This window comes from Columba livia, chromosome 8, assembly GCF_036013475.1.
Source record: "Columba livia isolate bColLiv1 breed racing homer chromosome 8, bColLiv1.pat.W.v2, whole genome shotgun sequence".
Taxonomy (NCBI): Eukaryota; Metazoa; Chordata; class Aves; order Columbiformes; family Columbidae; genus Columba; species Columba livia.
This window is the reverse complement of record NC_088609.1, coordinates 7,064,028-7,088,094: the sequence shown is the minus strand read 5'-3', so window position 1 is coordinate 7,088,094 and position 24,067 is coordinate 7,064,028. Positions and strand designations below refer to the sequence as shown.

General features: G+C 39.4%; 2 protein-coding genes across 21 annotated transcripts in view; one reads left to right on the top strand and one right to left on the bottom strand.

Annotated features, from left to right (window-relative positions):
* RALGPS2 (Ral GEF with PH domain and SH3 binding motif 2) overlaps positions 1–24,067 on the bottom strand; it is a 157,242-nt gene that overhangs the window by 36,268 nt on the left and 96,907 nt on the right. The window lies entirely within an intron of this gene.
* Positions 1,273–20,866, top strand: ANGPTL1 (angiopoietin like 1). Of its 3 annotated transcripts, none has more exons than XM_021285731.2 (6): positions 1,541–1,993; positions 5,303–5,392; positions 8,529–9,386; positions 14,112–14,305; positions 16,559–16,829; positions 17,842–20,866. In XM_021285731.2, exons 3-6 carry the CDS (start codon positions 8,561–8,563, stop codon positions 18,027–18,029), a joined length of 1,479 nt encoding a protein of 492 aa, XP_021141406.2. In that variant the 5' UTR covers positions 1,541–1,993; positions 5,303–5,392; positions 8,529–8,560; the 3' UTR covers positions 18,030–20,866. The 3 variants fall into 3 exon arrangements, with proteins under 3 accessions (XP_005501145.2, XP_021141406.2, XP_021141405.2); XM_021285730.2 differs by having other exon boundaries at positions 5,300–5,392; XM_005501088.4 differs by lacking the exon at positions 5,303–5,392 and having other exon boundaries at positions 1,273–1,993.

Below are 24,067 nucleotides of genomic sequence, written 5' to 3'. Positions count from 1 at the left end.
TTTCATTCTAAATTCAACTCAATTTCTTGAACTTCACCCAAGACTAATCATTTTTGTCTCAACTAAATGAAACGTATCCTGACCAGCTCGGCTATTAAAAGGAATTGCTCTTGATCTCCCGCATCCTCCATAAGACATCCAAATTAAAAAAAAAAATCCACACTTCAACATATTATTTAAGAAACTTGTTACAGTAACAGAGAACTCCTAAAATTATATTTGCTTCACTCTCAGCCTTGTATAACCAGAATCGTAACAAGAAGTTTGGCTTTACAGGTGGAAGACTATTAATACAACCTCACAAGAACGGCAGTTGTGTTTGTATAGCACCTCACTGGTACAGCCCTCAAATGTGAGCGGGGAAAACTCTGGGCATCGCTCCAAAATCAACACATACACACGCGTGTGCGCACACACACAGAAACACATTAAAATACTTGTGGTTGAAAGGTGACATATAAAAAAGTGAATAAAAAGCTATTACACATGACCTGATATACTACTACATTTTGCAGTTTGCCATTCTGCTAGAATCAGTTTATTGAAATAATCAGAAACATCAGATGGTCACATTTACAGTGCTATGCTATCTAGAGTGCATAAGACGTCCCAAACCCACCTCTGTCCAAACAGGCCCGGAAAACTCCCCAAACCTGCTCAGTCTTCCAAAGAGAGGAGTAAATCATGTTTACTAATTATAATTAAGGAAACTCACCATGAACAGGCACCTGCAATGTTACGCACAATTTTGTAAACCAACGTATTTGTAGGATTGTCTTTCTGAATGACTTAAACTCTGGAGGCTTTTTCTTTCAGCCAAATCAAGAGCTCTGCTATAGAAAGCTGTTGTCTAAACTTATTTGATGTTTTTCTGTGAAGTCTAAAATAATTTTGAAAGCATAACAGGGTAATTCTCTTTCAAATATAACTGGCACGTCCTTTGTGAAGAAACCAAAAAGATCAATGAAAGCAAATTGAATGCACGTAAGTGCTGGCCGACTATTGACAGAACTAAACCCCGCATTCTGCATTCCTCACAGGGCATAATCTCTGTGGCTTTTGCTACTTTAACACCAGTCTGATGTTATCAAATATTCTGATACCTACTCAAAACCATCACACACACGGTTTTAACATTTTCCACATGTATCGGAGACTTCATGTGTTTAACAACTGGAACTGTTTCTTATTAAGCGAACGTCAAGAACTGAATGCGACATTCTGTTGAACATTCTTCTAGACTATAAATGGTTCATTTTTCCTGTTGTATCCAGCCAGGCTGCCCCTTTTATTCCCAGCAACACAAATCGAGGTTTTTATCAGCCTGAAAGAATCTTTCTTCTAAATGAAGCCCAGCACTGTAATAACTTGAAAGGCATCTTTAGGCAGCGTAGTAAAAATGTTTGATTTGTAATCGCCCGCTGAACTCTTGCACAGTCTGTTGCCATATGGTACCTCCCTTCTCCTGGCAAACAATCTTTCCTTGTTCCGAACTCCTCGGCCTCCCCACCCCCTCCTTTTCTGGAGGCTATGGGTAGGAAATCCGAAGGAGGAGTTTCTTGTGCGCTCAGTGTGTTCGTGGTGACATCATAGGTGGGCTGAACGTCTAAGTCGAGTGTGTGTTTGTTTAAAATAAACTGTCCAAAAGTGATGTATATGGAATCTGGGTCAGCTGTAGCTGGTTAGTGCACTTCTGCATGTGAGACTTAAACACTGCAGTTTCAAACAACGTTTCTTTCTCTCTTCTGGAATTCAACATGCTGGAACGTTACTATTTTTTTTTTTTCTTAAATAATTAGTTAGCTTGGTTATTGTATGGAGAAACCAAATTCCTCAGTCCAGCTTGGATCTAATAGAGAAAGACAAAAGCAGTTTTCAACTCCAACTGCAGATTAACAATCCACAGCATCGGTAATATAGGAAGAGCAAGCAACTTGGCCTCTGGATTTTCCGTCTACCACAGAAGCAAAACAGCTGCAGGATTTTTTTCTTGGTAAGTTTTTAAGTTATTCTTACTTGCAGAAGTTTAATTTTGAGCTATTTGTGAATTCTACATACATCTCCCTCAACATACAACTGTGAAGAAACCAATCTCAGCCTGAGAAAAGTCTGACAACTAAACTATAAACCTCACTTTCGTGGCATTTGGTAGACTTTAGAAATTTGGAAAGAATTAAAAAGGACTGGGCATAAGAGCAGAGAGTAACTCGTTCCAGTTGTAAGGATGAACAAGACTCAGTTGTTCAGCTGTAAATCTTCTGTAGATTTTGTTATATACAGCTACAGAAAATTAGTACCACCAGATTCTTTGCTAAGCATGTAATTGGGGTATTGTGAACACGTTCATATAAAATTCTGATCCTACTGGAAAGCAAAAGCCAAAAATCCTATCGACTTCAGGGCAGCTGGATTTCACCCAACGCCAGAGCATAGACCCAGCATTACTAGAACTAGAAAATGGATACCTCAATTAAAGCACTGTAAAAAGTCCCAAGTAAATCAATGCACATCTGTAAGTAGCAATCATTGTGTATCTTTTCAACTAAATTTTCATTTATGGTACTTCTGAGCAGCAGAGGTAGTCTGAGTTTTACAACCAACCAAGAAACCCAAGCCATACATTGATTTCAGCATATAATCAAGTTTGCAGCACAAATGATTGTGCAGCTGCAAATCCAAAGACTCTGCTGCACCAGGCACAAATCCCTTCCTCTAACAATTCACGGAATGATGGGGAAGTTAATCATACCTAAAATGAGCAGCAGTTTGTATCTAAATAAAGATTCATTTCATAAACATGAAAAGCAACATATCAGACAACACTATATTAAGTGGAAAATAGGTTTGTTACAGTTCTTTGTGGGGAGAGGGAAGTGATACAGTTGCAAGTCAAGGATTAAAACAATAAAGCTGTTTACAAACAGAAGAAAAAAGTACAGATAAAATGCAAAACAAGAATGGCTAATACATAATCTTCCACTTTTTGCCTTTCTTCATGCTGGCTTGGAAATTGAAATACAGCAAATAACCCAGAACAATGGAAAAGAACTTAAGTTACGTATTTGTATTAAAAAACTCTCAAAAACGTCTGACACGTAAAGAGAGAAAGAAGGGGGTGATGCTGAAAGAAGAAACCAAGTGTTACAGAAAACGAACTTAGAGGTTTAGTAACTATGGGAGGGGAAAAAAGTCTGAAAGAGTCTTGACAAAAAAATGGATCCTTTCCAAGTTCTTGAGCTCTTTTTCTCACTATTTGTGCTGCTTTATATATTAAAGAGAACAATCTAAACAACAACCACCCCCCCATTTGAAGCCCACGTTGTGAGCTTTGGACTCCACTCTCTGCTCATTCATGATTAGTCAAGGTTTTGATTTACGCTGCTCAGAACAATTCCTGTGTCTTTTGCAAACGAAAACAGCTGAGTCAGTATTTTTTAAGCAATCAACTGGCAATAAACTGCAAGGTTTTAACTCCTTTTTTGTTGTTGTCTTCCAATTTTACTGTTCACATTTTGAAATTCTTATTTTAAACAAATAATGGCCTACTAATATAATGCCGGTGCCACAAGAATGATCTGACGTATGACAGAAAAACGCACCATTTACAGTTTTACAGGGAATCACTTCAGAGAGTGGAAATTCTGAACCTTCAAACTTCTGGCAGTATATACACAGCTTTATCAGGTTTTTCATTATTGTCTTACTGGGGTTAGTTTGCTGTTCGTAACATGCCCTTAAAATTTATACACCAATGAATGAAATAAAGTTCCCTATAGTACGAATTGCTAGATGCTTCCTGTCTTCAGTATCTATTTTACAACGAATTCCAGATCCCCTAAGTAACACATTTCCAAACGCAAAACGCATCACTCCATTGTACCTGCCTGTTAAAAAGGTGCAAAGACACACAATGGCTACAAAAAAAATTTATATAAAGGAACCCTCAGCAAAAAAAATAACACAAGAAACTTCACCAAATAAATCTAAGAATTTATCATTTTTAGGAGTGTCACATTTTCAATGATGGCTTCAAAAAACCCTGAAGATTTTTGAATTGCCTTTCCTAAAAGGAATCAGACCGCCATTAATCTCAGAGAAGCAGAATTCTGTGCCTCAATACATCATGTGTCTGACTAACAAAAACCAAGAACATATTATTCCTGGATCCCAGTCAATACAATTGAAAGGAATCCTGTTATTTCAGCAGAGGCAGAATGACTTACCGGAAAAGCACTTGTTTAAATAGGGAAAAGTAACTCACAGAAGTACACAGATACACCAAAAATCCACAACATTTGTCCTACAATAAGAGTGCTTTCACCATGTTAGTAGTACTTCTAATGTTACAGATTCAGTTTTAAAAGAAAATCCCCCAAAATCTCCACTTATTCTGTGTAGAGATAAGGGAACACATATGGTTTTATTGATTTTAGCTGCTTCGACAAAGCTTAACAAGAAATGAAGTATGTGTAACATCCATAACAGAGCTTTCAGATTAACTGGTATCATGTTCAGAGATCTTTATTATTGGTATTTTCACTTACTTTCTGAAAAAAAAAAACCCTGTTTGTTTCTCTCCCTGTTTTAGACATTTATAAATGGAGGTTTAAAAGAGAGGGCACATTGTTATTTATCATTTAACCATTTCCTTTTAATAAATATTCTGGAGAAAAGTACATACTGATACTGCACTTTCCATACAAAGGGAAACCTATATTCACATTTACCTGCAACACTTCCCTTACATTCAGCCGTAACAGCCCACGCTGCCCAGGGAGAAGGAATCTGCGTCAGCTCTGAAAGAACAGATTCTAATTTGTGTTGTGGGTCTCCAAATCCTACATCCTGCTGAACGTGAGAGTCACAGCAGTACAAAGAACAAATAGTTTGCTGTGTAGAAAGTAAAAAAAACGCCAAATATAAACTAGCTTCCACACTTCCTCATCCCTGCAACTCTAGTATTTGGAAATGATACAGTGTTGGGGGGGGCGGGGGTTACACAGCCCATGTTATAGTCGTTTCTCAGAGAAAGTTAGAAATACTAGTTACTGGTTTGTTTTGCTCTTTTAAATTGGAATTTTGTTCCTTCAAACAGTGTTTAAAGGGATAAATCAAAGAGCTATTTTGCAAATGAGGGGGGTTTTTATGGGGTAAGTCTGGAAAGAGACAGAAACCAGAAGAAAAGGAAAGGCATTAAACGTAAAACGGTATTGAAGGCCCGTCCACAGCTTGGAGTATGTCAGATGAGATGCTGATGAGGTCTGTGTGGCTATGAATAGCTGCCCGCTCTCTCCTGCAGAAGCAATCAGACACCGCTGCCAGAACACAGGGAACGGCCCCTCGACAGAAAGCTGGGACGCAAACCCGGGTGACACAAACACGACAGAACCAAGTGAGTGACGGGCTCTTCCTGTTTCAAAACCACCACGGGTCATAAAGAGTTAAATAATGCATGTTAAAGCAATAGTAGCTGATTTTCCAAGGTCTGCACTCAGGGATTTCAGCAGCCCCGCTCACCACAAGCAACTTGAGACTTGCAGGAAGGCTTTGGGACTGGTTTTGTTTAAACCGATCCCTGAGTCTCAACCACTTTCTCTCATAGCAGTTATGACATTAAACATTGAAACCTGGGAATCTCTGACATAACGTGTCTGATTTTAAAAACCCTAAAACTATTTCCCAACTCTAATATTTGTCCTCCTTAAGTCTTACATATTAGGCTATCATTCTGTGATATTTTGGATAAACAGCTTCTATTTTTTTAAGCTGCTTGCCCAGAACACCAGGATATTTCTGAAACAGTATTTTCATTTCCTTCTAAGCTGATTAAAACTCCAGGTAAATATCTTCCTCAGAACCTATTATTGTATAACAAGTTAGGCATTAAGCTACTCAAACACACCAAGCAACATTGTAAGATGTTTAAATTTTTCATTTCCATGGAAGCACGTGCGTTTCCTACCACGTAGATTCTCAGAAGGGACTGATCCATGCTTATCTGAATGCCTCAGCTTCATGCCAGACATTTGAATTATTTCAAAGCTTTAGGGTATAATCTTACGCAGCTGTTGCATTTGGTTATGCTATATTAGACCATTTAATTCATTTTCTGGTCTGAGAGCGTGTATATATAGACAGAACTTCTAACTTTCACATTCTCCGGCAGGGGGATTGGACTAGATGATCTTTTGAGGTCCCTTCCAATCCCTAACATTCTGTGATCTAAGCATAGATGTTCAAAATGCACACATATAATATTAAAACAAACGCAGAAAGCAGCCTGCAGTAGAATACGTGGTTAGAAAGCGGGCTGCATTGCAAAATGTTTGGTTTTGAAAGATTCATTTAAGTTTTAATGTATTTCAGGGGCAAATTGTGCTGCTGTAGGGAAAACCCCCAGCCATTCATTATTTAAATAACTGTATAGGGTCTTTAAAAACTACCAAGAACTAAAGTGCTACTCGCCTTTTTGGACTATGAAGTAGCTATTGTATACTGTGAAAACAGTAAAATACTGGTCTTGTACTAGGCTTCATCCTTAACCATTGGCCATAAAGTCACTTTCCCTGCATCTGCAAACACTGAATGTGAAGTACTGAAAAATAACTCAGGAGATGGGAAGAGGTTTTAAAGTTCAAACAATTAGTTCAGCTCATCCTTGTCAAGTTAGGAGCCGCACACAGACCTGTTTCCCATGAGTTTACCATGATTCACGTGAAAATTTAACCTCATGAACTTCCAACTCTGAGCACTGTTCAAGTGATTAATATTTGGAGTGTCTGGAATTACCAAAGAAAAATACACAATTAGCTCTGGAGAAAAGTGATACTTTCTCCTACTTCTTTTTAAACATAAGCTCCACTTTGGGCAGACAAATATTAACAGAACTTTGAACCAAGTTCTGTTTCTGAAAAAAAAGTTACTAGTAGACATCAAAATACTTATTGCTACATACAGTGAAATACTTATTACTTCATAACAGTGAAACAAGCAGAAATAAGATTTTAAATATAAACATTCCCAAACTTTTATGTATTCCATCCATTTATATAAGGGAAGAGATTATTTTTAGGATGTGTTAAAAGCAAGTGTTTCCTTCTCCTCCCAGAACCAGGGCTTGCAATACAAAACCAAACCAAACCTACCGCCAAATTAAAATAAATGTTTTAGGCAACAGTGGAATACTTGATCAAGACTCCTCAATATAATCCCTGACTGCATGTACAGCATGGTTTGAAGTTTGTAATCACTTCTCTTTAGTGAAGCCAAACAATAGAGACTTGACACGTTTACTCTGAGATTGAGCAGACACCATTGCAGCAATAATATTAAAGCCAGAACCAGAACTGGGAGATGTGACCTGACACAAAAGTCACCTTATAATTGGTAAATGTGAATGTACAGGGAGCAGCCCTGGTCTGCTTCTCCTTCAGGGTGGCTGTTTCAGGACTGCCAAATGCACTTAAACTTGAACTTGGCAGGAACAGCATGAAAATTACTGACTTTCTCTGGTTTTACTTTATTGCTCTTCCTAACTATACAAAGGCCACTGTACAAGGCCTTGTACAACCCCTCGCAGTCTGGAATAGGAAAGCCAGATCCACAACTGAGATAAGGAGTGAGCTGCTTGACAAAGCAAATAGAACACAAAAAATGAGGGGTTTTGCCCCCAATTTAAGTGCTACCTTTGTTTATAATAGCAAGTATTTTAAAAAGAAAGTTAAACCCCCCAGGTCCATCTAAGAATATCCTTGGATTTTTCTCACTGCATTTTCATTCTTTACACAAAGTTTAAAAAAAATACATTATATTCTTTAAAAAGTTAATTAACCACTTTGGTATGGTATGTATATTGGTAACACACCTGATACTTCCGTGTTGTTTGGACAAAAATGTTCTCAAAGATACAAAAATAGTGTGACAACAATTGGAAATGTTCATCTCAAAAGGCAACTAAGCTGGGACAAATACAGAGCAAACAGCATTATAGGCTTTTCTTAAAGATGCTAAGTTACCTGAATGTGTAATTTTTGATGTTTAAGAAAACTACGTTGTCTAATCTCCTGCATACAGTGTTTGATATAATCTGAATTCCCCAATTTCTATAAATATTTTTGAAAATGCTATCAGCCGTCACTCTGTCTCCCTGCACCGCTGCCATGAAGACATTCTACAAGCACTCTGCATGTTCTATAACCTTGTGCATTTAATTGCAGTGAGTACAGATCTAACCAGCTGAACTTACAATGAAAGCATAATATCTAATCTAAGCAGAACACTGCTTCTGAAAGTTTATTCATTGCAACAACTCTACTAAATCCAATACCTAAATTTTAAGGTTTGCTGCTCCAAACAGAAAGCTTTTCTTTGCAGCTAATCTACTGAATCCTCACTTCAAGTGACAGATTCCAAAGACTTGTTTACATACGTGTAAACACAGCAAACCCATCATTTTATGTAGTTTAAGCAGTACAAGAGCCTTAGTTATGGCTCTGATTTAATAATTTTATCCTTTATTTGTTCAATAGTATCTTCTGGCAGCCAACACACTTGATTCAAAATGAAGATATTTAAATGGACTTGGGGCATGCTATTGTTCCTGCTGTTGTCTATCGGGCGCTGTACAGAACAATCCACGCCTAATAAAACATCCCAACGGAGGCACCCTCGCTCAGCAGACGGTGGAGAGGAAGGGAAAAAATGTGGTTACACATTCTTGGTCCCAGAACAAAAAATCACAGGGCCCATTTGCGTGAATACTAATGGACCAGCTACTGGCAACAGAAAAGACGAAGTCACGAGAATGGACATAGAAAACTTGAAGGACGTGCTGTCCAAGCAAAAGCGGGAGATCGACATTTTGCAATTGGTAGTGGACGTGGATGGAAACATCGTGAATGAAGTAAAATTACTACGGAAAGAAAGCAGGAACATGAACTCGCGGGTCACCCAACTGTATATGCAACTCTTGCACGAGATAATTCGGAAGCGCGATAACTCACTTGAGCTTTCGCAACTGGAAAACAAGGTGCTTAACGTTACAACAGAAATGCTGAAGATGGCAACAAAGTACAAGGAGCTCGAAGTAAAATACGCAGCACTAACTGACCTGGTGAACAACCAGTCTGTGACTATCTCGCTGCTGGAAGAGCAGTGCTTGAGAATCTTCTCGCGCCAGGACACGCACGGGTCCCCCCCTCTTGTCCAAGTGGTGCCGCAGCACATTCCCAACAGTCAGCCCTACAGCCCCGTCCTGCTGGGAGGGAACGAGATCCAGCGAGACCCCGCTTACCCCAGAGACAGAGACGTAAGGCCACCGCCTGACCCAGCCACTTCTCCTACAAAGAGTCCTTTCAGAGTACCGCCACTGGCTCTAATTAACGAGGGTGAGTTACCTATCGCTATTTACCTAACCTGAGATTTCTCCGTTTGGAAGGAAACCATCCTGGCTATACAAGTACCTGGTACAGCCGGCCCTTTCTCCTAGTTCTGATTTTCCTCCCCCACAAGGAAAGCTTTAGTTTCTCAAACAGTCTAATACTTAAGCTACAGCTGCGTAAGATGAATTTGTTGAAGTAGCTGATACTTAGAAATTAAATCTGAAGAATTTACGCCTTTGAGTCACAAAATATTGGGGTTTCTGTCTCCAGCTGGGTTTGAGTTATGGGAATGAAAATTCAATATTAGCATATACTTTCTAGTATTTAGGCCTGCTTCTTTGAAGATGCCTACTAGCTACATGTTACAGTAACTAATTCATCTTAAATAAACCAAGTAATTTTAAGTCATTTTCCTCTATACTTACACATCTGTTCCCTAACACACATATACATTTGGCAGAAGTTAAATCTGCTAGAAGCATTTTACTCATATTCTGAGCTGCTTTAAAATGAAAATCTAAATCAACCAATGCAGTGGTGCAGTAAGTCTTCAAGTGTTTGGTTGAAATATTAAAGACAGCAAGATACGTTTGAAAGGATAATTCAATCAAGACTGGATCCAATTAGATGCACTCAGCTTTGAAAATTTACAACCAGGAACCACATTCCCAGTAATTTGATGTCAGTAGGGGATGGCAACTTAAATTAATACCATTAATATTACGAAATTACATTCAGGAGACTGTGTAACATCTTCATGTGTTACATTCTTCAGGTCATTATATAAATTAATTTATCATTAGAAACAAAACTAGTCACAGGAAAACTAATTACCTCTGAGCTGCCCTGATTCTCACTTCATTAAAATTTTGTCAGAACTGCAATAAAATAATAATTAAGGATTCAAAAAACCAAGGTTTTCTGAGACATCCATTCAAGTGTTTGCTCTTGCCTTTGTCAGATTGCACAGCAAAATGTGGGTGTGTTTTTGGATTGGGTATTTTTGACTTTCAAATTGCCTTTAGTCACAGCTGGATCCTAAGATGAAGACAAACGTTTATTTGTGACTATTCTACAGCACTACAAACAACTAGCAGCTGATGTAAAGAGCAACTGTTTCTATTCAGGGTCTGCAGAAAATTCAGGCACGAGCCCAACTAAAATGCCAGATGTCATGAGAAATTAAATTGCACATCATGACACAAAGGAAACAGCTAAAAAACAGCGACTTCCTATTTCCCAGAAAACCCACGCTTTAGGGTTCTGTTGTCAATGCATCTTTTTCTCTCAATATATGCGTGCTGTACATACAAAATGAAGCAACCACACTAAATATTTCTCTCTAATCTATATACCATGGTTTCACTAACCTCTTTACCCTTAGAAATTTTGTGTTTGAATCAATTTTTGCAAGGGAACACAAAGAAATCTTAGGAAATTGATTGTAACATTATTCAACTTCCTTCATTTCATAACAGATTCTTGAGTTTGTGTTTGTTTCGTGCAGTCCCTTGGGAAAATGAGGGTTAGAATTGCTAGAGCTGGTAGAGCATCAATCATCAAAACCAAAACTTCTAAATTGCAACACAATGCCCCGTTATTATCTCTGGTCTTTTTAAATTACATAAGTATATTTAATGGTGCACAGAACCAAAATTGTCTACGCCATAGAAAAAAGAACATTCCAGTTAGAAGATTATGACTATTTATAATGTATAGAGATGTCCAAAAAGCCCAATGAAAACCACACAGTCCCATTCAGAAACAGGCCCGTCAAAGACTTGGTTACGGCAGCACAAACAACTGGACAGACAAGCAGGAGCCTTCTCCTACTGGATCTGAAGAAGCTGTACCTAACAAATACCTGCACGCAGCACTTCACAGAAGGGTCGATGTGCATCTCAGTATTGTGGGTAGAGCGTAAAATTCAAAATAGATGTGGAGCAGAAGGATGTGATCATCTTTCTTAAGAGTATTTTGGTTAATTTGCATTAAAATTGCTCTAAAAAATGAGAAAGAATAATGTTCCCATGAATTATAGTTTTTGCAGCTACCTTAATCCTTGGAACAACCACCAGTGTCCCCAAATGCTGCAAAAAGTAGCTTTACGTAAGCAGAGTACTTGAAAACTACAGACACAGAGCCCACTCTGCTGCTAACACCTCTTAGTTAATAATGTAGCTGGTGTTTCAATATACGTCCCGTTTTATTTTGGAATTTTCCTTTCCAAAAAAGCCTCTATATGAAGCTTACACAAGCAAAGCTGCTCTATCGTCTGCTCAAGTTAACATCTGGCATCTTAAAAAAAGATTCAGCCATCATTTTATTAAGCTGCTAACTTAAAATATTTCATCACTTGACTTCTCTACTACAGCTAATTTACAAGAGAACATGATCTGTACTAAATCATGTCTAAACCACAATTTTAGAAGCAAAATGTTTAACCGTTCATCTTCTCAGAGTATTTCTAACTTATAACTAATTACCTGCACAACTTGGTGTACACAGTGTTACAAAATCCTCAATGTGGACGAGACACTTATTCCTTTCACAGATAACAAAATTATAACAGAATAATCATGTTTTTTCATTAGCCAGACCGCCTCCACTCACACCAGCACTGTGGAGATTCTTACACAAATCCTTACTTTAAAAGCTGAAGTCTGTTACTACTTCTACCACATTAATCTATGATGAGCACATGGAGAAATCTGAGCACCAAAGAGCAGACAAGTTGCATCTTGTGACCTTAATTCCAGCTGAATTTCAGAAGTGATCAGAGTGTATTATATAAACAGACCAGCACAATTCTGTCTGCCTTAAAAGCTACTTAAAATCACTCCAAACATCTGCTTGGGTCTCATGGAAAAAATGAGTCCTCAATTCCTCCTCCAGCAGAAATCACGTGAAATAACACAGAGCAGATCTAATTGAGCTATTCTTCATATTCAATTAACATTACAAAAAATACCACTCAACTGTTCACTCTTTTTCTAATGCAATAATTGCTTTAGAATCATACTCCTAGAATAACCACCCCGTGGTTTTAGCACCCAAATTTACTTTAGACAGTTCAAGAAAAGGGAACAAGACCCAACTTAGTCCAGGGGATTCTCTATCCCACTGTGCAAAATCTACCTGGAAATTTTAATTGTGAACTAGAGAAAAAGCTCTCCTCTACCAAAGCTACAGCATTTCTTTGCTATGCTACTCCCTGCACGCATGACAAGGATGACAAATCCATTGTCAGCCCTGCTGGTACAGACACAGCAGCACTTACAGCGACGGCTCCTCTGTGTCGGCAGCTTCTTGGTAACACAGCCAGAGGCTCCAAGCGTCACCTGCCTCAGATCCACAAGCTTCTTGCACTCCGACCAATGAAATGCTTTATGGATTTCTTGCTAATTGCACACTTATCCAACTGGCACCTACTACTTTAAAATCTAAAAAAAGCGATATTTTTCAATTTGCTTTTCTCACACCACCTTAATTTGCAATGAAGGTCATTTTCACTTGACCTCTACTTTTGATTTAAGGATAACCTCAGCAACTTTCTGCTCTGCTGCTTTGCACATTAGCTTCTTCTGTGACTGGCGAATTTTCTCTGAACTTCCAAGCAGATTTGAGAAAATGAGCCTTCTAAAATGAGAGGAAAGCTGTAGGTAATCTGTTTTCAGATTTACTAAGTATGAGTTTTCAAATACACTTAGGGCATCCAGCACTAACTAGCCACCAGAACATACCCTGCTTCTCATTTGTAAATAACCAGTCTCTCTAAATCAACTGAAGTATATGAACATTAATATAAATATTTTTCTAAAAAGTAGAAAATAAGAATACTACCAAAAACTGAAAGGCAAATTAAGCAAAGTTTGCAGAGATATGCAAGCTGCATCCTTCTTACAGAATAACCTTAATTCTGTAAACAGTATTTGTAAAACCACTATTCACATGGTCTAAACTAGAGCTTTCAAGCAGCATTGTCAAGAGCAGTTTTTGTAGAATCACAGCCTTGCAAACAAGCACGTGAGCCCTTTCAGCTTCTCCAAAGTCCTTCTCCACTGCTGGCGTATTTTCTTCATTAGTATCCATCCACATGTATAACATCAGGATGACATATGAAACCTAAAAGATTCCTATCCAGTTAACAGGCTGATCCTAGAACTGGACAAGAACACAGAGGCAAAAAAGTTATGCAGTACAAGAATACTCTGTCAATAAATCCCATGTCTGTAGACTTTGGCAGTGAGTATTTCTTATAGCAGCCTTCAAACGATTTAAGTATTCATGGGGCAGGGGGTGGTGTTTGGGTGTCTTGGGTTTGGTTTGGTTTCAACTTCCACCAGATTCAAATGGGTACACTAGGACACTGCAGGAAAGTTATATCTCCTGTAAAAGCGGTACAGGAGAAAACAGCTAACGAAAATCATAGTGTACTTCTTGAATATCGAGAGTCAGAGTATAAATCTTTGACATGGTGTGCAAAGTTAAAAATTGGGTTTTGGTAACCAAAGTCGATTATCTGTCAAGGAAAATTATTTTTTTTTAATACGTATATAATATTGACATTTATTTATATATACACAATTAATCTAAGGCGGTAACTTTTCACACTGCTTTCCATGGCAGCTCTCCTTTAATTGAATTACTGACTTTCCATGACAAAATATTCTGGAACAATGGGCACTGCAGAGCCAATCTTGAACGCTTACAGTATTTCTTCTCAAAAAGGTCCATTCAAAGACTGCCAACAAGCCAAGGAAGCCGGGCATTCCAACAGCGGGATTTATATGATCAAGCCTGAAAATAGTAACGAACCAATGCAGCTATGGTGCGAGAACAGCCTGGACCCCGGAGGATGGGCAGTTATTCAGAAGAGGACAGATGGATCTGTCAACTTTTTCAGGAACTGGGACAGTTACAAGGTAAATTTTGGAATGCTTTGTTTGTGTGGCAGCAACAGTATCTGTTGCAGTCAAGATGGTTCAAACACTCCCAATGCAATTCTTCATTGCAAACAGTTGTACCGAACGATAAACACTGAGGGGTTGGAAATAGCTGCTTAAGTTAGACAGTGGCATTAATTTAACGAACAAAGATAACTGAAAAGAGTGGTCATCCCTCAGAGGCAAATATATTTCAGTGGGAATGTCCTATTTCACTCAATGCATTACTTAACTTCCTATGAAGTAACTTATTGTCTGAAACAGCCTGCACTTGTAATGCACAACACGACTGAGGAGACACATGTTGTTCTAGACAGTGACTGGGAAGTCATTTATTACAAAGAGCCGACTAAACACACGATTTCTATTAACACCCTGAGAACTACAGTGAGTACTTGAAAAGCTTAATTGTCTCCCTTACGAATAAACAAGCTCAGCCAGTGGAATTAGTGGAATTATTCATTTAAGCACACTAATAGATTTGCAGGATCAGGGCCTCAACTTAAAAATATTCCTAATAATGAATTAAAGGAAATAATTTCTACCTTTCAAATTAGGTTCGGAATTTGAAGAGGTAGGGCTGGCAAAGGGAAACACATTCTTGTGTGTTATTGTGATATTTTGCACTAGCAGGCATAATATTTAGGATGACAAACACATGCTGCTTTGGTGTAATTACATGCTAGACAGGAAATGTGAAAATCCATTCTGTTGAGTATTTTAAATAATAACCATGTGCTGACTTCATACATATAGGATGCAGCTTTTCACTGTGATGCTGTGCTCACTTTAAATGGATCTGCGATTGCCATGTGCGTTGTGTCTGAAGAGGGAACTGAGCCACATGTAACTCAATTAGTAATCTAAAAACAAGAGCATATATACAAAGGAAATGATAAAAGATTACTACGGGGATTCTATGAGGATTTTCACTTTTTGCATTCTTGGAATTTAATCATTCAAATATTAATCATCCTCTAGTAACCATTATTCAAAGCCTTTACTGCCCAGAAAAGCAAGTGATTGTTTTTTGGTTTTGTTTGGTAGTTTCATTGTTTTGTTTTTCTAACATAAGGTAGTTACAGAGTATTATACAGTAACCATAAACATTTTACACATAATGTAAAGAAAACACAGAAGGGTGTATAAATGGTGTTTAATACTGGCTCAGTCTTGGGCAAGACTTGGCTCCCACGAGACCTCTCATTAAATCCCCGTGGCTGCAGACAGTGCTCCTTGACAACGTCACACAACTGAACATGCACCTCTGCGACTGGCATTAAACCACCGGCTGCCCTGCTAACACCAGACATGTCTCCTGCACCCGCATTCCTGCTTCTTTCCCCATCCCTGTGTGGCCGCACAGCTCCAAGGCTGACACAAGGGACGCATTGCAACCGTGGCCACGGGCCAGGAGAAAAGCACCGCTACCATTTTTGGAAGCAGCACTGAGGCCAGATCAACCAAAGCCACCTGTGAAACTGCAGCTTGAGCCGAGACTGTTTATCTCCTGGAGACAGATTTGCCCAGAAAGTGATTCGAAGCAGGAAATCAACTCTATGTCCTACAGCCAGAGAAGATCCCAGGAACTAGGAAGCATCATAGATGTGACATACCCACCTTCCGTGCAACACCAAACACTAACAGCGCTGGCTTGCAGCAGGCGTGAAATTTCGCTTCACAGCTGCCAGCCTGGTAGTCTGTGATTTGAAAGGAAAGACGCCTTTAGATTTCATTTCTAATAAATCTAGTGAAGAGTATAAATGAATTATGTGATTAAACTTACAGTAAAAAACAACAGCAGTTGCATTAAAAAGGCACCTGAACACTGAGACTGTTGATACATAAATAGCTTTTCCAACCCAGAATATACTCCCTTAAATTTCATTATCCATACATTCTTAGAGATTCCCTTAGCTTTGTCAAGAAATATACTGCCTCAGTTTCCCATTTTCTCTCCCTATATCTCAAAAAGAAGAGGGCACCACAAAAAACAGACAGTTTTGCCACCTTCAAGGATTCTGATAGTACCTCAGGCAGCCAGCAGCCCAACTGAGTAAATGGGCAAGTGCAGCAAAATAAAGCATTTAAACACATGGGTTGAGCTGTCATGCAGACGCTCAAATGCTTTCAGTACCCAAGTTCCACTGGTTTATAATAGTCCTGCTGATTAGCATTTTGCCAAACAAGAAAAAGTAAGCTAACATCACCTTCTGATCTTCTTTTGTACAGAAAGGATTTGGAAACATTGATGGAGAGTACTGGCTGGGACTAGAAAACATTTACATGCTTACCAATCAGGATAATTACAGACTACTGATTGAGTTAGAGGACTGGAGCAATAAGAAGGTCTATGCAGAATACAGCAGTTTCCGTCTGGAGCCCGAAAGCGAATTCTACAGGCTACGCTTAGGAACATACCAAGGAAACGCAGGCGATTCCATGATATGGCACAACGGAAAGCAGTTCACAACACTGGACAGAGACAGGGATATGTATTCAGGTAAGGAAACCAGGATGCACGTGAAAAGTGATTACAGCAGATTCCTTTAAAAAAGAATATAGTACCAACAAAGTATGTAAATTCTGATAATAAAACTCTATTGAAAGATGCTTCAAATCGATAAAGATAAAAATCACATTGACAGCACCTCCCTCAAGCCCCTGCTCCATTCAGAAATTCAAATTCTATTAGTCTCATGGCAGGCACACTGTAGCAAGCTCAACATTTAACTCAGTGACATCCCTATGACTTTCCTGTGACTCCCTGCAGTCAGAACACCCATCCCAGTGACCTCTCAGGTAGTGTGGTGGCCACATCATCACCATGAACTAAAGCCTCTGAACGGCATGAAAGGAACTGCAGCAGCGCACAGGCTTAGTTATGCCCCAATACTTGAGAAACGGGCAGATTATTTCACTCTCCTTAGCAAAGAACACTTTTTTTGTTCATTTCCACACTCTTCCTCCAGCTTTCACCTTAAAGCAGCAAAAGAAAGGTTGGAGAGATTAACACCTCAACAGTACAAGTGATTTCTTTTGTCTCTCCCTCTTTCTCAACTGTCAGTAAAGCTGGACAAATCTCACAAACTCTTAAACAAGACTGTCAATACACAAGCTGCGAACAACTCTTTGTGGAACTGTGGCCCTGTGTGCTGCTTGGGACTGTAGCAACTCACACTGCTTCCACCGAGGTATTTCTAAACAGCACATAACACAAGTTCCTTCAGCGTTAGCTCATGGACAAGCACTGCTGCTAGTCTGAGAAAAATTGATTTCTTTAAGTTTTCAGCTGTCACATTAAACACAGTGTCAATAATCACTCCAGGCAAGAGCTGCTGTTACAACAGAATTCATCATTCAGCTAGACGCAGCTATTGATATGACCACAACAGGCTATGAAGTACTTGAAAGCAAAAGCTAAAACATGAACTAAGCCAAAGTACAGAAGTGTTTGTTCGTCTCCATTTTTCCTCTTGAATGTTGACGCTCACCCACTTCCCTCTGTTCCACAGGCAACTGTGCTCACTTTCACAAAGGCGGCTGGTGGTACAACGCGTGTGCCCACTCCAACCTCAACGGGGTCTGGTACAGAGGCGGCCACTACCGGAGCAAGTACCAGGACGGAATATTTTGGGCTGAGTACCGGGGAGGTTCCTACTCCTTGAAAGCAGTTCAGATGATGATCAGACCTATAGACTGAGGAGGAAAATCCCACAGTGCTCAAGTGATCATGTATAAACTTCTCAGCGCTTGAGTTCCAGAAAAATAAAATATTACTTTTTAATCATTATTTTGCACAATCTACCCCTGCAAAAAGCAGGTCTACAGTTTTCCTCTCTTCCCCCCCTCCCATTGTGTTCCCCCTCCTTTTTTTAGAAACTTCTTCTACTGTGACAGACGGTGTTTTTTCAAACACACATTCACAAAAGCAGATGTTTGTGCTTGCAAAGCATATTTATCTTTGTTCAAGTCCAACATACTTTATGTAAACAGTCATTAAAGCTGGTAAAAAACTCCAGACATATGACAAGATATAAGCTTTTCACTTTAAAAGCTTATGCTTTTACAGGTTAGCTCAAGCCTTAAATGTAAATATGTGAAATGACATTGTCTTGCTTTAATGTGAAAATTGATTAGTTATTTAACAATTTATTTAAAAATGTTGGTATTACATTCAATGAGAATCTGACTTCACATCACTGTTTAAGCTTTACTCCAAGAAGCTACACAAAAAATTGAAGCCATTCTAGCTTTGCCAGCAGAGAGAGATTTTTTTGGCAACAAATTATTTCAAAACGAAGTGGTGAATTAAACAAAGTATAAAATTTCTTAGTGGTGTAGAGAATTCCTTAAGACCTGCATATCCCACCTTCTGTTAAACACTTGGTCAAAACGTCCTTAAAATAAGAAAAATAATTGCATGAAAGAAAGAAAAAGAAGAAATTGCTCAGTACTTTTTTTACTTTCTACCTCCATATCCAAACAGCCTATTTAAACAAATGTATTTCTTGATGCTTCAAACTTAAGTGACAAAATGAAAAGTTCCGATCTTAAAATCGTGACTTGCCACTTGGACACCGTTCCCTGCTCCGCCGAGGAGTGACGAGATCTAAAGAAGTGTTCACACGTACTAACTTAGAGAAGTACCAACTCTCTGAATACTATAAGTTTCCTCCAATGCAGCTTTCTGCTGACATAGGAAACCCAAGATCAGAAATCAGCCAAGTCTGTTCTTCCTGCAACCCCAAACTTGGACTGCTCTTCTGACGTACACGTTTCCCTTCCCCACATGTATACAACTCTGATATTCTCTATATTAAATTTGTTATCTTTCTGGATATCTGACTTCCACCGGAATTAATACCTTATTTAAGAAGTTAATTAGAAAATACTTTTCCAACCTTTAACAAATGCCATCAGATATACTGCGTCAAAACAAGATGCTCTCAAAATCAGAAACAACCAAATATCCACTTTAGGTACCAGTCTCCATAACTAAAGCTTTTTCCTCCCATATAAAATTATTTTAAAACTGCATTTAGCCACACAGGCTACCTAATTTAATTTGACATTAGACAAAAGTTAAATATGCTGTTCTCAACTGTAACCAATGTATTTCTTTGGCACCTTGTATGTCCCTTCAGGATTTGAAGGAACCTTGCCCCTATTTAACATAAGAATTCCTAGGAGCTAAAAGAATAATCTTATTGTTATATTAAATTAGTCAATACCAACTGCTATGCAAAACCTCATTTGTAGTTCAGAGGAGAGCAAACAGCATTCTGCTTTCAAAACACACTCTCTGAAGTAGATAAAGCTTCATTGCTAATATATGGCTGCAAGGGTTGTGGTTACATCTTTGGTCAGAGATTAAAGCCAACAAGTCTCAATAGTATTTAACTGAGGCTGGCATGGTGGGTGGATGGGGAAATCACTCCCAGCATATTCCATTCCCAAATTCCAAGAATTTTAACTGACACTAATGTTTAAGATGACAATTCCGAAATTGTACTTTGTATAAGGAATATTTATTTTTTACAAATATCATACAGACCTCATTGATTGAGTGTTCTATAAGATGCTTTTTAATTGCAAATGCTAAAAATTCAGACTATCTAGAGTAGATTTCTTTTTCTATGGTAGCTGGATAGAACAGTTGAAGTAAATGTAAAAGCTGAAAATGCCCTCCAAAACATTCCTTTAATGAACACTTCTGAGAGCTTAAGTTCATTCAACACATTTCCTCTCTTTGGAATCCTAAGATCTTATTTTACCACAAGAACCTGCTACAAAAACAGTGTTTATCCAGTGCAGTCAGTGAAAGGTATACTTTAAGAAACCTCTAAGTAAAATTAGCTTCCACTCAGCCTTTGGATTAAATCTTATACGTTAGACTTCTAAAAAGTGAGTCTCTTCCAGTTTAAAGCTGCAGGATGGCATTAACTAAACATTATTACAGAATATACCCAGAAAGCTCAGGCTGTACAAATGCTCTGCTCTGAAAGACTTAGTTTTAAGCTGCCTACTTAAGATTACAAGGAGGGAAAGTGCAGCTTCTTTTTCAGGTTGGTTCATGCTCTGTACAGTAATTCACCCCTATCAAATGCTTGCAACTCTATCACTTCCTGGCTTTCGGGTTGAATTTTCTAAGCAGTGTAAGTGACTTTAAAGTTCAATGTTTTCTCTCACGCTTTTTTTTAGAAAAGTTTTTCAAAAGAGGCTGTATCATCCCTGTAGCTCATTGCACTGGACGTTCAGAACCGGCTGTCTGCGAAGGTTAGAGCTTTGTCAGTCCAAATTTCACCAAGCAGGCCTTGCAAAAGTTTAACCTGTACTAAACCTGAGACAGAGTTTGCACATGTATTTCCAAAGTCTATTGCAAGCAGTATCACTGAAGTAGCTGAATATTCATCAGAAGAATACTTCAATAACCTGTTTTCAGCTTTCCCATTTCTGGATATAATTCCTGAAAGACAGCTATAAGAAAATATTTCACAAGGTAGTACTGCTTAGTTAAATAAAAATCTTACTTCTCAAGACATGGCTCAATTGTTTCATTATGCACTCTCTAATTAATCAGAACTCCGTAGCACTCCCTTTGAGAACGGGTTTTTATTCTAAGGCAAAATATGGCATCACATATACAGCTATTTGTTTGGGCTGCCTCAGCTGGCTGGGTGCTGCAGCAGCGATGACAAACCCCACACCGTGTAACGGGGACCAAACGCTGGACATTTTTATCGGTGTAGCACAGCTCTTAGCCATCATGATGAAGGGAGTGGAGCACCTCCCTTATGAAGAAAGGCTGAGGGAGCTGGGACTCTTTAGTTTGGAGAAGAGGAGACTAAGGGGGGACCTTATCAATGTTTATAAATATCTAAAGGGTGAGTGCCATGAGGATGGAGCCAGGCTCTTCTCGGTGGCCAACAATGATAGGACAAGGGGTAATGGGATCAAGCTGCAGCACAAGAGGTTCCGCTTAAATTTGAGAAAAAACTTCTTCTCAGTGAGGGTGACAGACACTGGCCCAGGCTGCCCAGGGGGGTTGTGGAGTCTCCTTCTCTGCAGACATTCAAACCCGCCTGGACATGTTCCTGTGCGACCTCAACTGGGCGTTCCTGCTCCAGCAGGGGGATTGGACTAGATGATCTTTTGAGGTCCCTTCCAATCCCAAACATACTGTGATACTGTGATCACATTTAAGTGAGTGAGTCCACACTGATGATGTGCTGTTCTCACTTGCATTTCTACAGCTCTGGAATCATATCACACTTTTCACTGAAAGAAAGCGAAAAATGTTTTTCTCCCCCCCCCCCCCCCAGTTAAATGTGGAAGGGCATCTTTATCCCATCCACAGGGAGTGAGTGAGCTGCGGTAATAAGAAAACAATCTGTACTTCTGTGCTTCCACGTGCATTGCAAAGACAACACAAAAAAAGCATTTAAGCTCTATCTTATAATAATAAGATGGTAATGAAAAAAAAACTCCACAGGCACATTTGATATTTGGTTGCATAAGAGTAAACCTAATAGTCTCTGAAGGGTAAAACATTCACCCTTGAAATCGTAGCTGCAATTCCTTTATATGCTCATTTTCCCTATGACCTCCCAAACAGGGTCTTTCACAACCCGTGCCAATATTTCTCCAGAGGGGATTTGCAGCAGCAAATACAACCGTGCAACAGGCTGGATTCCCTGCACTTTTCTAAAGAGCATTTTAGGGGAGCAACTGCGGGGTCTCTGTACCAACAGTGAAGGGAGCCCCACTTCACACCTCTCTTTTCCAGGAGACAAGATGGACCTTACGATTAACCCCGCTCCCCGGGACACGCCATGATCACTATTTCAAACAGCAGACTTTTAGGTAGACTTGCGTACACATTTTAAGCCAGGAGCAGCACTACTCCCACCTACGACTTTACACCAGAAGTAAAAGAAGAAAAAGATCCTTTCAGGAGTTACCACCTATAGCTGGTAAGCTTAAAACCGTAAGTAAAACAGGCAACTTCAGTTACTTCTGTTCCATATGACTCTTAGATTAGTGAAAATCCCTTGGGAAGGAAATTCTAGGAATAATACTCCTGCAAATCTACTCATGTCTTACTGGAGATTAAAGCTCTGATCAAATTAGAAATAACAGGCACAACAGCCAACCTTCCACAATAGAGCCAGCTTTATCAGGACTGTAGTTTCAGTGCAATTTTGTTCTTTTCACCATACAATTAAACCTTACAAAATTAAATTTCAGAGGAAGTGCAGCAGCGGGCATTTGCTACTCCTTTGGAGAATTAAAAAAAGCTTCAGGACATTCTTCTTGTCATTAATAAGAATTGATACTCTATGAAACCAGGCCACAACACATTCTTTAACTACACCAAACACATTCTTTAACTACAGAGGGTCATGGCAAAGACTCTTTCTTTCTAAGCAGAAAAGAAGTACACATTTCATTTTAAACTATCAAGTCAAACCCAAAGCTTATTCTAATGCAAAATGAGACAAGAGGTTACTAATGTATTGAGAAAAACATCTGTAACTAAAGAAAATTTAAACCATAGTTTCCCAGCATTTCTTTTTTTTTTTTTTAATAACACACTTGCACATAATAAGGCAGTATTTTTAAAGAGTCAGGCAAATGTACCAAAGCATAAAAATTTCTCTGTACAGCAGTAAGTATTAGAAGACCATAACGGCAAATGCCAGAGCATCATGAGATTGAAAAAAATAAAGAAGTATCTGACAGCAGGTTGGCGTGGGACTTCTGTGATGAGCAAGAAAACAATGTGAGTCTGGCTTCATGTTTCATAAATCATAGCATATGGCTAAAAAGCATCTGGAAAGTTAGAAAGCGCATTTCAGAATCATATCACAGAATCACAGAATGTCAGGGATTGGAAGGGACCTCAAAAGCTCATCCAGTCCAATTCCCCCGCCAGAGCAGGAACATCTAGATGAGGTTACACAGGAACATGTCCAGGCGGCTTTGAATGTCTCCAGAGTAGGAGACTCCACAACCTCCCTGGGCAGCCTGTTCCAGTGTCTGTCACCCTCCCTGAGAAGACATTTCTTCTCAAATTTAAGTGGAACCTTTTGTGTTCCAGTTTGAACCCATTACCCCTTGTCCTACCATCGGTTGTCACTAAGAAGAGCCTGGCTCCATCCTTGTGACACTCACCCTTTATATATCTGTAAACATTAATGAGGTCACCCCTCAGTCTCCCCCAAGCTCAAGAGCCCCAGCTCCCTCAGCCTTTCCTCACACGGGAGGTGCTCCACTCCCTTAATCATCTTTGTTGCCCTGCGCTGGACCCTCTCCAGCAGTTCCCTGTCCTTCTGGAACTGAGGGGCCAGAACCGGACACAATATTCCAGGGGTGGTCTCACCAGGGCAGAGTAGATGGGAAGGACAACTTTTCTCGACCTACTAACCACCTCTCTTCTAATCCACCCCAGGTACCATTGGCTTCCTGGCCACAAGGGCCCAGTGCTGGCTCACGCTCATCTTGCTGTCCACCAGGACCCCGAGGTCCCTTTCCCCTGCGCTGCTCTCTAATAGGTCATCCCCCAACTTATACTGGAACCTGAGATTGTTCCTGCCGAGGTGACAGACTCTACACTTGCCCTGGTTATATTTCATCAAATTTTTCCCTGCCCAACTCTCCAGCCTGTCCAGCTCTCTGGATGGCAGCACAGCCTCTGGCGTGTCAGCCACTCCTCCCAGCCTGGTGTCATCAGCAAAC

What these genes read in the sequence shown, in the direction of transcription:
- ANGPTL1 (XM_005501088.4), top strand. Translation starts at nt 8,561, where the DNA reads ATGAAGATATTTAAATGGACTTGGGGCATGCTATTGTTCCTGCTGTTG. An exon ending in ACTGGCTCTAATTAACGAGG is followed by an intron (nt 9,387 to 14,111) that starts GTGAGTTACCTA and finishes CTTCTCAAAAAG; the next exon opens with GTCCATTCAAAGACTGCCAA. An exon ending in GGAACTGGGACAGTTACAAG is followed by an intron (nt 14,306 to 16,558) that starts GTAAATTTTGGA and finishes TCTTTTGTACAG; the next exon opens with AAAGGATTTGGAAACATTGA.